The sequence below is a fragment of the Oryzias melastigma genome, linkage group LG15 (genome assembly GCF_002922805.2).
Source record: "Oryzias melastigma strain HK-1 linkage group LG15, ASM292280v2, whole genome shotgun sequence".
NCBI lineage: Eukaryota > Metazoa > Chordata > Actinopteri > Beloniformes > Adrianichthyidae > Oryzias > Oryzias melastigma.
This window is the reverse complement of record NC_050526.1, coordinates 7,236,400-7,252,249: the sequence shown is the minus strand read 5'-3', so window position 1 is coordinate 7,252,249 and position 15,850 is coordinate 7,236,400. Positions and strand designations below refer to the sequence as shown.

The 15,850-nt window shown below is 43.3% G+C and overlaps 2 protein-coding genes across 4 annotated transcripts; one reads left to right on the top strand and one right to left on the bottom strand.

Annotated features, from left to right (window-relative positions):
• Positions 1 to 950: 950 nt before the first annotated feature.
• Positions 951 to 3,074, bottom strand: borcs7 (BLOC-1 related complex subunit 7). Of its 2 annotated transcripts, XR_002921904.2 has the most exons (6): positions 2,853 to 3,074; positions 2,339 to 2,401; positions 2,228 to 2,271; positions 2,135 to 2,155; positions 1,961 to 2,065; positions 951 to 1,881 (listed from the first exon to the last, which is right to left on the bottom strand). XR_002921904.2 is itself a non-coding variant. In XM_024296732.2 (5 exons), exons 1-5 carry the CDS (start codon positions 3,054 to 3,056, stop codon positions 2,014 to 2,016), a joined length of 384 nt encoding a protein of 127 aa, XP_024152500.1. In that variant the 5' UTR covers positions 3,057 to 3,072; the 3' UTR covers positions 958 to 2,013. The 2 variants fall into 2 exon arrangements, 1 of the variants encoding a protein (XP_024152500.1); XM_024296732.2 differs by having other exon boundaries at positions 958 to 2,065; positions 2,853 to 3,072.
• Positions 2,994 to 15,694, top strand: LOC112161529 (steroid 17-alpha-hydroxylase/17,20 lyase). 2 transcript variants are annotated; one of them, XM_024296727.1, is made up of 10 exons: positions 2,994 to 3,111; positions 4,230 to 4,285; positions 4,897 to 5,370; positions 5,441 to 5,579; positions 7,557 to 7,792; positions 7,866 to 7,952; positions 8,648 to 8,869; positions 12,679 to 12,848; positions 12,967 to 13,070; positions 14,482 to 15,694. In XM_024296727.1, the coding sequence occupies exons 2-10, from the start codon at positions 4,247 to 4,249 to the stop codon at positions 14,778 to 14,780; spliced, it is 1,770 nt and encodes a 589-aa protein (XP_024152495.1). In that variant the 5' UTR covers positions 2,994 to 3,111; positions 4,230 to 4,246; the 3' UTR covers positions 14,781 to 15,694. The 2 variants fall into 2 exon arrangements, with proteins under 2 accessions (XP_024152495.1, XP_024152493.1); XM_024296725.1 differs by having other exon boundaries at positions 4,834 to 5,370.
• Positions 15,695 to 15,850: the final 156 nt, after the last annotated feature.

The window sequence follows — 15,850 nt, the reverse complement described above, 5'->3', positions numbered from 1 at the left end:
TTGACACCAGTGAAAAAAGGTTGTGTAATTCCCCTGTGCTATAGGTATGTTGACGTTGGGAAAGGGATCATCTGGAATTTTTTTCTATGATTTTTTTATTTTCACTGGTGTCCGTGGTAAGCATGAAATCCTATCCATATTCATCCACGTTTATCATGGGATGAATAACAAGGCTGGGGTCATCTGGATAGCACACGGGTTAAGAATTGGGTTGTTTTTTTCACCCATGAGCAAAAGAAAATCAAGAGCTTGATCCTTGATAAGACTGTAAATTACTTGTCAAGGCCCAGGGGCCAGATCCGGCCCTCTAGATCATTTGGTCCGATGTTATCTTGCACTCATTTCTAACTTGTAGAATTTTGACAAAATATGTTTTTATGGAGAGTAAAATATTGAAAGTTGTTTAAGTTGTTTTCTGGAATAATATTCCTGACTTTTTAAAAAGTTATGGTTTCAAAGTTTTAAAAATGGGCATTCTGCCAGCTTTTTGGACTATTTTGACATTTGCTAAGATTTTTTGGCTTTTTGGGAGGTTGGCTAATATTTCCGCTACATGCTAACTGTTTTGGCTAATTTAGATTTTTTTGTTGTTTGTTTTTTAGGCTATTTTGAAGTTTAGCTATTTTTTCAGCCAAATCCTGGCTGTTTTGGCTAACCCAAGTTTTTTTTTTTTTAGATCAATTTGGCATTTAGGTAATATTTGAGCTGGCTATCAGCTTCAGTGATTTTAGCAATCAATTTCAGCATCTTCAGCAGCCAAATTCAGCTTACAGCATTCACACTAGCATTATCACAGGTAATGCTATATATCTAATACATAATTATGTTAAAAAGTTACAGTTTTAAAAATGTAGTTCTAGAGTGTTCAACTAATGTTTATTCTGTTTCTGTTAAGCAAACTTTAGAACCCATGGAGACATCAGTGTAACAAAAAAATACCAGAAATGGGCTTTGTGATTCACTTGGTTTGTGGTATATTCCACATCGTTTTATTTTGAAGGAAAATGGGTCTGGGTTCTGATGGGTTAAGGTCCCTATACAAGCATTTCCTCTGAGGTCAGGGTTCATGTCTGCATCAAAGAACACACCGTCACTGAAGGTCTGAAGAGATTCTGGGAGAGTTTTGAGGAATACCTGCCCTGAACCTTCATCAGGACTCAGATAAGACCAAGATGTCCTTGCTGCTCACGTGAAGAAGGCTAGCTCCTCTGACGTCAAATGCTGTCCTCGTTTGTGAAACATCTTTATGGCACGAATGACTGAAACCATTGCCAGCGCCATGGAAACCACAAGACGACTTTACCCGTCGGAGCAAATTTGGTTCAAATCAGGTTCAGCCTCCATTAAGTTCTGATGAAAACCAGCCGGAGTTTCGAGTCTCTTCCACACCGTTCTGCAGAGCGGCTGGTTCAGGCGTGCAGACCAGCACGTGCTTGAGCGTCGGGGAGGCCGTCAGGGTCGCTCGGGTGGACGACCTTCAGAGGAGTTTGCGTCTAAGCTGGTTATCGTGAAGGTCGAGGCTTCATGGTCATCTCTGCACCTCCAATCTCAGGCAGCATCTTCAGACACAAACAGACCGGGGGGGTCCTACGTCCACTCTGCAGCCGCATGCAGTTTCAATCCACGTTCTGTTCAGCTCACGTGACGGCAGTTTCAGAGTTTCTCTCAGATGGGGATGCTCAGAAACATCAGCAGGATATATAATCTGCATAGATGTGGAATATTCTGTAAATCAGCTGTTTGTATTGAACACAGATGACTGGGTTCATCATTTAATGCAGAGAAGATTCCAGAACAACAGAAATGCTCCAATTGAAACATTTGTTCTCCACGAAGAAACACGTCCTGATGTGGTTTTAGGACCTCCCACATGACCAGCGCCTGAGGCGGAGAAAGAAGCACAGCTTTGAGAAGGACCAGGAGATGTTTTTTCAAGGCGTGAAGGTCTGTTCCCACTGACGTGACAGGTCTGCCACCACCCTGACTCTGCTGCTGCGCCCCCTGCAGGCAGCTTCACTTCAGCAGGTGGGTCAGCTGGTCCTGGAGGTTCTTGGAGTGCTCCACACTGCAGGACAGACAGACACGTGAGCGGGCTGGTCCTGCTGAGGGTCAGCGCCCCCCCAGGTTAACTCACTTCTTCTGGATGGCCTCCTGCCTGCAGGAGGAACAAAGATGAAGCTGAGCTGCTGTGAGGCTGCTCAGAAGCCCCGCCCTCCCCCATACTCACTGGTACTGCAGGTGTGTGGTGATGATGGACATCTTCCTCAGACTCTGAAGGACACACAGACATCAGCTGACCCTGTAGAGACCCCCTCACACACATCTGCTGAACACTTACGTCCTCAGCATGAAGGATGGCGTCCTCCTGGATCACCATGTTCCTCGCCGCCTGACTGAGAAGCTGCAAGACAGAGAGGGAGGGGGGACTTAAGTGTTTGAGACCCTCAAACAGGAATATTTCAGACCAGAGGTTTTCATCGCTCGTGAATGTGAATAAACAAACATCAAGCTTCTTTTTAACAATCTGAGGGAACTGATGACACAGCTGGTTACCATGGAAACCAGTGGTTTTGCTGATGTGTTCCTGTCTAACCAGGTTGGTTAAATGAACACGTGACTGAGAAAACAGACCAGAAGCTTTAATGTGGGCAGGTCATGAGACCAGAAGCTCTGACTGAGCACAGCTCGCGCCCAGCTGAGATCTCCTGGCGGAATGTTCGTCAGGATCCGGTCCGGCTTCCACTGGGTTTAGTTTAAATCTGATCAGTACCGCTTGAAAGCTGGAACAACTGCTGATTCAAGGCCTCATCGGTCACGTGATCGAAAAGGTTCGAAGGCGCGTGCCACTTTACCTCCTGGCTTCGAGACCCCTTCAGCACCTGGCGCGTGAGCGCGATGACGTCCCCACTGCACGAGCCCACCTTGTCTGATAGCAGGCCTTTGACGGACTGACCGAACCGCGGCTGCGGGTCCGAGGACGACATCGTCCGAATCCCTCTCCTCCCTGCAGAGTCTGCTTGGTCTTCTTCGTCCCATTCAATATATGAATGCAGCATCGCCACCAAGCGGCGAGGAGTCGGCTCTGATTCTGGACATGCATCCACAGCAGAGGTCTCAAACTGAATCCCACAAGAGTCAAAATCCAGAACACATCTGAGGTCGCGGGTGGAACAGGATAAACATTTATTGAACACTCTAAAAACCGTAACTTAACATAATTATGAACTAGATATATAGCATTTTGTGAATGCTGTAAGCTGAAGTTGGCCACTGAAAATGCTAGTGCTGATAGTTGAAGATGCTTGATAACTGAAAACACGGAAGATGATAGCTAGCTAAAATATTAGCCAAATGCCAGTATACTTGTATAGCGCTTTCTACCCTCCTTCGAGGGCCCAAAGCACTTCACAGTCACAGACCCATTCACCCATTCACACATTCACACACTGGTGGTGGCTCCACTGCCGAACACTGGCGCCAACCTCCCACCAGAGGTAATTCGGGGTTCAGTGTCTTGCCCAAGGACACTTCGACACATGGGCAGGCAAGGCGGGAGTCGAACCCGCTCACTTCTGATCAGGAGTCGACCGCCCTACCACTGCACCACGGCCACCTCGTATAGGCCAATGCTAAAAAATAAATTAAAAAACTAAATTATCCAAAACAGCTAGCATGTAGCTGAAATATTATAATATAAACAGAATATAAACAGCCTAAAAAGTCTTATTAAATGCCATAGTTCAAATAGCTAGCACAGTGCCAAATTTATGTAACTTTTTAACATAATTATGGATGATAAAAAGGCAGGAATATTATTCAAGAATAAATCAACTTAAACCTTAAATAACTTTCAATATTTTACTCTAGCTTACAGCCCCTCACCCTCAACCTTTTCTACTTTACAAATACAATCTTTTTCATACTGCATTTTTACATCTGCTCCTGGTTCACAATATTCTGGGTAAAAAAAAAATACTCAGATGCAGTTTTAATCTTAATTTTACTTATATGTGTCATACACCATGAGACAAAGTCTTTCAGCAGCTTTAGCAATGACATTCAAATGACTTATTGGTAAAATAGCGCCACCTTCTGGAGTGGACTTGAACCTCATTCCTGCAGTTTGTGGTCAAAATCTCCCTAATGAGAAAAGTCAAATATTTGTTTGGTTATTGGTGTGATTGGTGTTAACGGACTCCCCTTTCTTTCTCTCTTTTATGTCATTTTAGACTCAAATGAATGGTCAATGTTACTCTTGAAAACTACAAGGGAATCAGCAGAGAAGGTTAGTTTCTGTCATAAATCCTCTCTTCACGTTCCTAATAACATTCCCAACACCTCCTGATATATCTGATAAGTTTCATTAGAATCCAGCGTTAAAGAAGTCAAAGTTTCAGTGCTTTTGTTTACCAATAGTAACATCCTAAAATGCTTTGTTGTTGGTTTCATACTTTGAATGGGGATAAAGGATGAAGATGCTTGTCATTGTCTTTTGGAAAGCTGCACCAAAATTGACAGGAGTTTAGAGAAAGGTTTTTACCCGAATACTGCCGGGAATGTTGGTCTTAATTCTGATGAACACTGGTATTAGACTAAATACCTGAGACAGTATGTTTGAGGAAAGACTTTTTTTTACCATCACAACGCTCAAATCCATCAGTTTATAGAAAATCTTTTTCCTTTTTTTCCATTCATTTGGCTCCTATCAAGTGTATTCAGTTCAAACCCTTGGTGAGAGGGGGTTTAGAGAGCCATCCACTTATATATGAAGCTGTGGCGTCTGTCAGTGCTCCATGGTGGGCTCGTTTTCTGAAGTGAACCCAACTGTTCCAGGATGTGAGGGACTCAGAGAACCGGACTCCACTGGCTCAGGGCTTTTCACTGCTTTTCCTCAAGGATCCAGAGAGTCCATCTGTCTTATCACGTTCCTCTGGCTGCTGCTCGTCAGAGTCAAGGCTTTGGCCTTGGAGTTGCTGGATAAAGCGGGGCCCTGCATTCTCTCTGTGCCCCCCCTCACTGCACCTGGCCCTGGCTGAAGCAGAGTCTCGGAGCAGACGCATGGCGTGGTTTCTGTGCCTGTCTGTGGTCGTAGTTCTGGTCCTGGCTTTGGGAGTTCTGCTCTGGAGAGAGAGAGCGCGGGACGGACCCCAGGAGGCCCCCAGCCTGCCGGCCCTGCCCCTGCTCGGGAGCCTGCTGAGCCTGCGCAGTCCCCACCCTCCCCACCTGCTGTTCAAAGAGCTGCAGCAGAAATATGGACAGACCTACTCCCTGAGGATGGGCCCCCACAAAGTCATCATTGTCAACCATCACGCGCACGCCAGGGAGGTCCTGCTGAAGAGGGGGAGGACGTTTGCGGGACGACCCAGAACTGTGGGTACCTGTCACGGAGCGCCCACCCCCGGCTTCAGCAGCTCATTCTACCCCTCTGCCTGCAACACAGGTGACCACGGATGTGCTGACCAGAGATGGCAAAGACATCGCCTTTGGAGACTACAGCGCCACCTGGAGGTTCCACCGAAAGATCGTGCATGGAGCTCTGTGCATGTTTGGAGAGGGCTCTGCGTCCATCCAGAGGATCAGTGAGTGTTCCCCTTCATCCTTACACCCTCTCCTGTGTGTGTGTCATAAAAAATGACATCTCAAACGCAGACAAGCTTCACGTGTTTGGATAGAATAATTGTTTCAGATTATCTGTTTATGTCTTTATCTGAGCCAGGGCCGGCTCTGGGCATAGGCAAGCTAGGTGGCCGCCTGGGGCGCTAAATTGCAATTATTTTTTTTTAAAAACAGTTTAACACACCACTCATTTTGTGTAAAAATTAGGGCTGGGAATCGATTGAAAAAATTAACTAATTAATTGCAAATCTGGAAAAAATTAATCCCGATTAATCAACATTCTTTTTTTTTGTTATAGTCTAATATTATCTGCAAATAATCGCAATATGAAATCACGCCTAAAATTGTACATTAAGAACTTTTATTTTAAAACTTTTGAACCTAGGGTTTTATGAGTCAGTTTTTGTGTACTTTTGAATTTACCTCTGTATTTTCAATTTAAAAGACTACATGCTGCTTATTTGGTATTATTTTAATCAGCACAACCTCTCCTATGTGACACTACCTTTATTTTGTAATTTTTCAACATTTTTTTCACACACTAGACATAAAATCATGCAAAAACAGAAAATTCTATGTGGAAAAATGTGATTTATTTCGTTGTGGAAACCCCAAGAATGTTTAACAAGCTGTATTTACAAAACAGAATGAAAGTTTTAGGTGGAATTTAATAAATAAATCAAGTTTCGCCCAGGGTGCCAAACAGCCCGGGGCCGCCCAGATCTGAGCAGAAAATTGACAAAAAAGAGGCAAGATTTAGTTTCTCTTCTCTATTTCCTGTCAAAGCATCTTTACCAAACCTTATAGAATAATCCCATATCATAACCCCCCCCCCCATGCCTCACAGTGGCTCTGAGATGATAATTCAGTGGTGTTAGTTAGCAGATGAATACTTCCTTGGACGTGCACTGTTCCTGTCGTTGGACGGCTCCTGACCTTTTAATTTGTTGTTCACTTCAAAAGAAACTGAGCTCAGAATACCTGAACCTTCTCTTAAACTGAGTTTGGAGAAGAGTGGGAGGTGAGTCCATGTTGTTTCACGTATCCTAGATCAGAGGTCTGCAACCTTTAACAGTAAAAGAGACATTTGGGCTCATTTTCTACTGACCAAAACCTAGAAGGAGCCGCATAGTCTTACTTTAACCTTTAAGAAAATTGGATTTGCAGTCATGACCTTCTGTTTTTTAAATAATAAATATGAATTATGTCAATTTTTGGGGACGAACAAAAGGAAAAATATAAAAACAAATTAGCATTTCTCAAAATGTTAATTTGTATTTGTTTACATTTGACAGAAGCTCAAATAACTTATTTTCAAAATAAAAGACATTGTGCCAAACATGATCGTCTCAGTGCAGCTCTGAACAGCTAGTAACCAATGTTGTTCAGCATAAGATAATATGTTATTTTAACTCATAAAAGATCAAACTTTTTACCAAAGTTTTTCTTTCCATATAAAATCTGTTCATTCTGGAGGTAGAGTTGAACAAACAAGACGTCTTCAGGTCAACAGGATGTAAAAACCTACATAGTTTATCATCTATATGAACCTCAGACATCAGTTTATACATTTAACTAATCTAAATTAAATAAATGCTAGTGAAGTAATCCATACTTTACACAAGGTACTATTTAACCCTTCAACACCAGAGCTCCAGTCTTTATGTTCTTTGATTTATTGTAACTTTTCAACCGTTAACACGATCATGCCAGTAGATTAACAAGCCACTTTCCTCCTTCACAATCTACTGGAATTATCATGTTAACGGTTGAAAAGTTACAGTATGTTAAAGATGTCATGTTTAAGCGTCACCAACGGCACCTCAGATGTTAAAGGGTTAAATCCTAAAACATGCAAAGGCAGGAAGTTTGAATGCTCTTATCATGAATGCATGTATTGGTCAGTACTGAATGACCTGAGCCGGACCTCTGCTGCTCAGTCTGTGCAGAGGCCCAGTCGCTGTGCTCCATCCTGTCGGAGGCGGCTGCCACCGGCCTGGCCCTGGACCTGTCCCCTGAGCTGACCCGGGCCGTCACCAACGTCATCTGCTCGCTCTGCTTCAACTCCTCCTACAGCCGGGGCGACCCCGAGTTTGAGGCCATGCTGCGCTACAGCCAAGGCATTGTGGACACGGTGGCCAAGGACAGCCTGATAGACATCTTCCCCTGGTTACAGGTCAGACCCCCAACGTTACTTCCTCTTTGATGAAACGGAATGGACGTCTGAAAACGCTCCTGCTTTGTCCCAGATTTTCCCCAACGAGGACCTGCGCCTGCTGAAGCAGTGTGTGGCGGTTAGAGACCAGCTGCTGCAGAAGAAGTTTGACGAACACAAGGTACAGTCTGATGATGACCTCTGCACTTTTGAAGAGTGTTTATAAACAATCAAACATTTGATCAAACCTTCCTTTGCTGACCGGGTCCGAAAGAAGGATGAGGTTCTGCTTCTACAAAATCTCACAAATCAAAATGATGAAATCTTTTCCAGACTGGAGTACTGTAACGCTCTTTAGAGTGACCCGTCTCTGCTCCACCGTCCTCAGCTGGGTCAAAACTCCGCCTGTCTTTTAGAACTGTTTTTAAGGCTTTTCTTCTGTTTTTTAAATCTTTGAATGGACTGGCACTTCTTTATCTTTCTGAGTTTTTGATTTTCCTCATCCTTGTTGAGCTCTGAGGTCTGAATATCAGATGCTAGTGGATCCTAGGCTAAAATCTAAAACACACTTTAGGTCGAACAGAATAAACATTTATTGAACACACTAAACTACATTTTTAAAACTTTAAAACCATAACTTTTTAACATAATTATGAACTAGATATATATCATTACCTGAGATAGTGCTAGTGTGAATGCTGTAAGCTGAATTTGGCTCTTTGGTTTACGGTAACTTTTCAACCGTTAACATGATCATTCCAGTAGATTCTGAAGGAGAAAAGCGGCTGAGATTTTGAGAAACAAAATCTAAACTCTCTGAGTTTGGAGATGGTCCAGTCACAGATTCACAGACACTGATGTGGTTCTGCCTCTCAGTCAGACTACAGCGACCACGTTCAGAGGGACCTTCTGGACGCCCTGCTGAGAGCCAAGCGTAGCGCCGAGAACAACAACACCGCCGCAGAGTTCAGCGCCGAGGCGGTGGGCCTCAGTGACGACCACCTCCTCATGACAGTGGGGGACATCTTTGGGGCAGGAGTTGAAACGACCACCACTGTACTCAAATGGGCCATCACCTACCTGATCCATTATCCAGAGGTAGGTCTTCCTGAAAACCTCTGTTTAAATATCAGGTCTTACTTCGTCTGAGCCAGCTCCTCCCCCAGCATCTGGGTGTCCTTATGCACTGTGTGATGTGCAGACGTCTCCCCACTCATGATTTGATCACAGGAAAAATGAATAAAACATGTAAAGTTTTAAAAATGTAAATTTAATAGATAGTCATCTAAAAACCACTGCGACCAGTTCAAAGGATTGAAAGACCCACTCCAATGAAAATTGTGTTTTTAAGAGCATTTTTCTGATAATGAAGGACATTTGTTAGAAAATTTAAGATTAAAACTGAGTTTCTGAGTATTTTTTATTCAAATTTTGATGGATCAGAAGCAGAAAAAGATCAAGTTTGTGATGCAGCAACTGCCATGGGCGAGCCAAAGTCTCCCTGCTCTATTCCACCTCTTAACTCTCCACCGTCAGACAAATAGATCCATGAACATCTTTGTTTTCTCATCTAAGATGGCATCTGGATCAGAACTGTACGGCTGGATAGAGATGATATTGCTACAGTTTTTTGCTATGCTAACGTTAGCTTGGGGTTTTGAGGGGCAGTAAGCTAGTGGGGGGGAGAGAGTGTCAAAGTCAAGGCCCGCGGGCCGGATGTGGCCCTGCAGATCATTTCATGTTATTGTTATTAATGGAACGATGCTATTTTGGCATTTAATAAGATTTTTAGGCTATTTAGAGTTTAGCTAATATTTCAGTTGCACGCTAGCTGCTAACCTATGTTTTTTTTGTTTTTTATTTTTAGTTAGCCTGATTCACTTCAATTCAATTCAATTAAATGGTATTCATAGAGCCCAAAATCACAAAGGAATTTGCCTCATTGGGCTTCAAAATATGAACAATTGTTAAAAACTAAACAGACTACATAAACTGGTTATCCCTGCCCTTAGACCCTCCCTCCCGGTAAGGAAAAACTCCTAAAAAACCTGAGTCAGGAAAAAAGAAGAAACCTTAGGGATTCCCACATGAAGGAGAGATCCCATCCCAGGACGGACAGGAGATACCAGAACTATTAAAGAAAGATTAGCTTCTACAACTACGTATCTAAAAGAGTTCATTCAGATAAAGCTGAGGGACGGGTGATGATGAAGTCCACAGTCAAGATGAAGCAGAAGTGCAGTCCACAACCAGGAGGACAGACGACCACCAGGAATCACTCTCACTCAGACATGCAGGATGGTGTCGGGGGCGTGGTCCACGGCCAAGAGTGGGAGCGTGGGCGATCCACCGGGGATCTGAAATCTCTCCCGCTCCCCAGAGGAGAGTGGGAAAGAAGAACAACATGTGAATGGAACTGCACCAACAAAAGCATGGAGAACTAAATACAATAAATAATAAAGAATAGAAGAGAGGAGAAGTAAATGAGAATAGAGAACAGAACCCCAGAGCTGATCTGAAAAATAACCCTGATAGAAAATCTAAATTTATATTTAAACGCATCAATATTAATTTATTAATCTAGCCTCACAAGGACCACATGAGAGGGAATATTCTCTGATTACTAGCTAGCCTGGCAGAACGCCTGTCCAAAGAGGAATGTTTTAAGGCTAGTTTTGAAGGTAGAAACTGTGCTGGCCTCTCTGACATGAGCTGGGAGCTTATTCCATAGAACAGGGGCTTGATGGCTGAAGGTTCTACCTCCAACTGTACTTTTAGAAATTCTAGGAACTACAAGCAGTCCAGCATTTTGTGAACGAAGTGTTCTGACTGGTTGGTAAGGAACTATGAGATCTCTAATATAGGATGGGGCCACACCATTCAGAGCCTTATATGTTAACAGGAGGATTTTGAACTTGATCCTGGATTCAACTGGTAGCCAGTGGAGAGAAGCTAACACAGGAGTGATGTGTTCTCTTCTACTAGTTCCTGCTAACAATCTTGCTGCTGCATTCTGGACAAGCTGAAAACTTTTTAAAGAACTTTTAGGGCATGCTATTAGTAAAGAGTTACAGTAATCCAGTCTAGACGTAACAAATGCATGGATGAGTTTTTCAGCGTCACTTTTAGATAACATATTCCTGATCCTAGCTATATTACGTAGATGAAAAAATGCAGTTTTACAAGCTTGAGATATGTGAGCCTTAAATGATAAATCCTGGTCAAATAAAACCCCTAAGTTTCTGACTGAAGAATTGGAGGCAACATTTACACCATCCAGGGAGACTATCTGATCTGAGAGAGCATCTCTCAGGTGTTTAGGACCCAGTATCATGACCTCAGTTTTTTCTGGGTTTAGGAGGAGGTAATTAATTGTCATCCAGGTCTTAATGTCTCTGATGCAGGAATTCAGTTTCTCTAGGTGGTCATTCTGGTCAGGTTTAATGGATAAATACAGCTGTGTATCATCTGCATAACAGTGAAAGTTAATGCTATGTTTCCTGATTATGTTTCCTAAGGGCAGCATGTAAAGCGTGAACAGAATGGGCCCTAGAACTGAGCCCTGAGGGACTCCGTAGCTAACTCTAGTACAATGAGAGGACTGTCCATTTACATTAACAAACTGGTATCTATCAGATAAATAGGATTCAAACCACTGGAGGGCAGATCCCCTGATCCCTATGTCATGCTCTAGTCTCTGGAGTAAGATGCTGTGGTCGATGGTATCAAAGGCTGCGCTGAGGTCTAACAGGACCAGAACAGAGATTAGTCCCTTTTCTGAAGCCAATAGCAAGTCATTAGTAACTCTAACCAGTGCAGTTTCAGTGCTATGGTGAGGTCTGAACCCTGACTGAAAATCTTCAAAGTGATTGTTGTCCTGTAGGTGGCACTGCAGCTGCTTTACCACAACTCTTTCTAGGATTTTAGATATGAATGGAAGATTAGATATTGGTCTATAGTTGGCCAGAATGTCAGGATCCAGGCTGGGTTTTTTCAAAAGAGGTTTAACAACAGCATATTTAAAAGACTGAGACACATAACCAGTCTCTAGAGAGGTATTTATTATGGTTAATATGGATTCACTAATAAGGGGGAAGGTTTCTTTAAAAAGTTTAGTGGGGATTGGGTCTAAGAGACAAGTGGAGGTTTTAGAAGACGTAATAACTGATGCTATTTCTGCTTGGTCCACAGCAGTAAAGCAGTCTAATGTTACAGGCGTTTCTATGGATGCCTTTATTTCAATGACTTCTGCCTGCTTTGGGTCGATAGTGGGAATAACCACATTTAGCTAATTTAGTTAACATTTTAGCTGACTATCAGCTTCAGTGTTTTTAACTATCAATTTCAGCATCTTCAGCAGCCAAATTCATCTTACAGCATTCACACTAGCATTATCACAGGTAATGTTATATATCTAGTTCATAATTATGTTAAAAAGTTACTGTTTTAAAGTTTTAAAAATGTAGTTTTAGAGTGTTCACTAAATGTTTATCCTGTTCGGCCCGAGACCTAAAGTGTGTTTTTGATTTTGGCCTCTTGTACGATTGAGTTTGACACTCCTGCTGTAAACAAAGGGATGATGGGATATCATTGTAGAGTTATTTACCTCAATGCAAACAGCCCCGCCCACATTTCAGAGGTGAATTTCTAATCAACTCCTGCTGCTCTGCAGAAACTATGTCCTAGAAAACCACACAGGTTTGTGGATTTTGCTTAAAAACTGAATAATCACAATTAAAAGACCTTTGGAAATAATTTTATAATGGATAAAATAGAGTTAAAGTGAGACTTGTGACGTCCATGTGTCTGTCATCACGTCTGTGATCCAAACGAGCAAACAGAAACGAAATCCCACTAAGAAATGAGGATCACCAGGTATCTTTCACACACATCTGCTCCACCTTAAGGTGCAAAAGCAAATTCAGGAGGAGCTGGACAGGAAGGTGGGGGCGGACCGCCCCCCCCAGCTCAGTGACCGAGGCAGCCTCCCCTTCCTGGAGGCCACCATCAGGGAGGTGCTCCGGATCCGGCCCGTGGCCCCCCTGCTCATCCCCCACGTGGCGCTCAGTGACACCAGGTGCTTTGATGCTTCTGAGCTTTTCATGTCTGGGATTTAGAGGGTTTGAGTAAAGATTCATGTTTTGATCACATGGGACTCAAACACTGGAGTGATGCTCCTTCTGCTCTCTGTGCAGCATCGGAGAGTTCACAGTGAGAAAAGGAACCAGGGTCGTCATCAACCTGTGGTCTCTGCACCACGATGAGAAGGAGTGGACCAACCCCGAGCTCTTCAATCCAGGTCAGGGGGCTATGTCCAGGAACATCTCCATTCAAATACATGAAGATGCACTTAGGGGAGGGGTGTCCAAATCCAGGCCTCGAGGGCCAGTGTCCTACATGTTTTCCAACCAACCTGCCATTGAAGATCCTTATTAGCTAAACACACCTGATCAGGTAATCAGCAGCAGATAAGACAGGATTTCTGGAAAACAAGCAGGAGGCCAGTTGTCGAGGACTGACTTTGGACACCCCTGATTAGGATCTATACAGACCTCAGTTCACCAGTAAGAGCACAATGATTCTCCAAGTAGCCCCATATAGTAGGGCACATGTGTCAAAGTCAAGGCCCGGGGGCCAGATCCGGCCCTCCAGGTAATTCTATCCACCCCTCCAGATCATTTTATTTTGTTGTTATTAGTGTCCTGATGTTATCTTGCGTTTAATTCTAACTTGTACAATTTTGACAGAATATATCTTCATGTAGAGTAAAATATTGAAAGTTATTTAAGGTTTAAGTTGATTTATTCCTGAATAATATTCCTGTCTTTTTATTATTTATAATTATGTTAAAAAGTTGGTTTTTAAGTTTTAAAAATTAGCATTCTGCTAGCTTTTTGGACTATTTTAGTATTTACTAAGATTTTTTTCAGATACATGCTGTTTTGGCTAATTTAGGTTTTTAAAAATGTTTGGCTATTTTGCAGTTAGGCTAATATTTATATGCTGCCTGTTTTGACTAACCTTTTTTTGTTTGTTTTTTAGTCCAATTTGGCATTTAGCTAATATTTTAGCTTGCTTTCAGCTTCAGTTTTAGCTATTTGCATCAGCGTTTTCAGCTACAAACTTCATCTTTTTCAGCTATTAAATTCAGTGTTTTTTCAGCTGTCAGCTTCCATGATTTCAGCTATCAATTTCAGCGTGTTTAACTATTAGCACAAGCATCTTCAGCAGCCAAATTCAGCTTACAGCATTCACACTAGCATTATCACGGGTAATTCTATATATCTAGTTCATAATTATGTTAAAAAGTTATGGTTTCAAAGTTTTAAAATGTGGTTTTAGTTTGTTCAATAAACGTTTATCCTGTTCGGCCCAAGACCTAAGGTCTGTATTGGATTTTGGCCTTTTGTGTGATTGAGTTTGACACCCCTGCAGTAGCGGGTTAAATATCTAATTTTTGTTTTTTTATCCTCAATCAATGACTGACAGAAGAAGGAGAGAAGAAAGCACATCCCCTCAGAAGCTGAGGTTTTATTTTCCTCCACAGTCTTAAAGCTCAGTGTTGTTTGCAGAATGACTCACGCTTTGGTTCGTCTGTAACTGACCTTTGGAGAATCACAGCACATCCGCTAAAGTCTCTGAACCGTGATCTGGGCTGTGTGCGAGCCGGCCTGTTCATGGTTTTCTTAACCACAAGTTCTCCTCTCCAGGTCGGTTCCTGAGCGCCGACGGCTCCAGCCTGACCCTCCCCTCATCCAGCTACCTGCCGTTCGGGGCCGGGCTCCGGGTTTGTTTGGGGGAGGCTTTGGCTAAAATGGAGCTTTTCCTCTTCTTGTCCTGGATTCTGCAGCGCTTCTCGCTCTCCGTCCCATCGAGTCAGTCGCTCCCTAGTCTGGAGGGGAAGTTCGGCGTGGTCCTGCAGCCAGTCAAGTACGCAGTAAAAGCCACCCCCAGACTGGGCTGGGACCGACCGAGCTGCCACTCCGGGTTATTCCCTGCAGATCCTTGAGGAGCGTCTAAGATCGCTCCGCTGCTCCAGGAAGGACTGATGGAGTTTGACTGGATCTGCTGTTGTTTTCAGTGAATGAACAAAGACCTCACCTTCCTCCCAACAATCTGACAAACGATATAGTTTCATAAGAGGCTGCTTTCCGCAGGAAGCAATTTTCCACTGACCCCCTTGTTAAAAAAGCCAATTTTACCCTGAAAACAACTTCTGTGTATCAAAGTCACCGCAGCATTCTGACAGTCCTGTGTGTCAAAGTTTAGATTTACACGTTCAAATCTTGTCACTGCCTTGTTGATGCTTTCCAAACTTTTTCCTCTGAACTCATTCTGTTGTGATGCAGCAGAAGAGGAGCTTTGAGGAAAACGTGGCTGAAAAACTCAGACTAAATGACAGAAGCAGATTCATGGATTCTGAAGGTCAGGAGAGATGTGTCAGAGGAGAGCAGTGGTCTGATGTGAGGAAGGGGAAGACGATGAGGACAGATCCTCCAGCAGCCTCAGGGCCCTCACACAACACACACGTAGGCTGTCTCGTTGTCCATGTGACCCCAAAGTTCTGCTCTTTTGGTGGCTGTGATTTCTCTGCTGCTGGAATTGTCCCATGAGGGCCTCCATCCGCTCTGCAGAGCTGTGCCACGGCCCCCTGGCTCTAGAACAGGATGGAGGTACTGTGAGTGAACCCCGCCACACCTGCAACTGCTTATGGGTGGAGCCAGGGGCGGAGCTGTCAGCACCACCTGTGCTGTGCTGAGAGGCCGCATGTTAAGCCCTGCCTCTTTGAAGGGAGGAGACTGGCAGCTGAAGGCTCCGCCCCCATTCCACTTCAACAACCAGGAATCCTGCAGTGAGAAGAGCTGTGTTTGGAAAATGTGGAACTGTGAGCTCTGATGTTCATTAAATACCATTGGATTTAAAGTGTGAGAGTGGAAAATCTTCATTGAAGTTTATTTGATTTTGATCAACAGATTTGTTGCAGCAAAGATGAAAAGTAAGAGAATGTTTGAGGGATTTAAACTTCAGAATAACAAATGCTAGCTTTTTTTTTTAAATTCTGACTGAAAATTTTCAGAA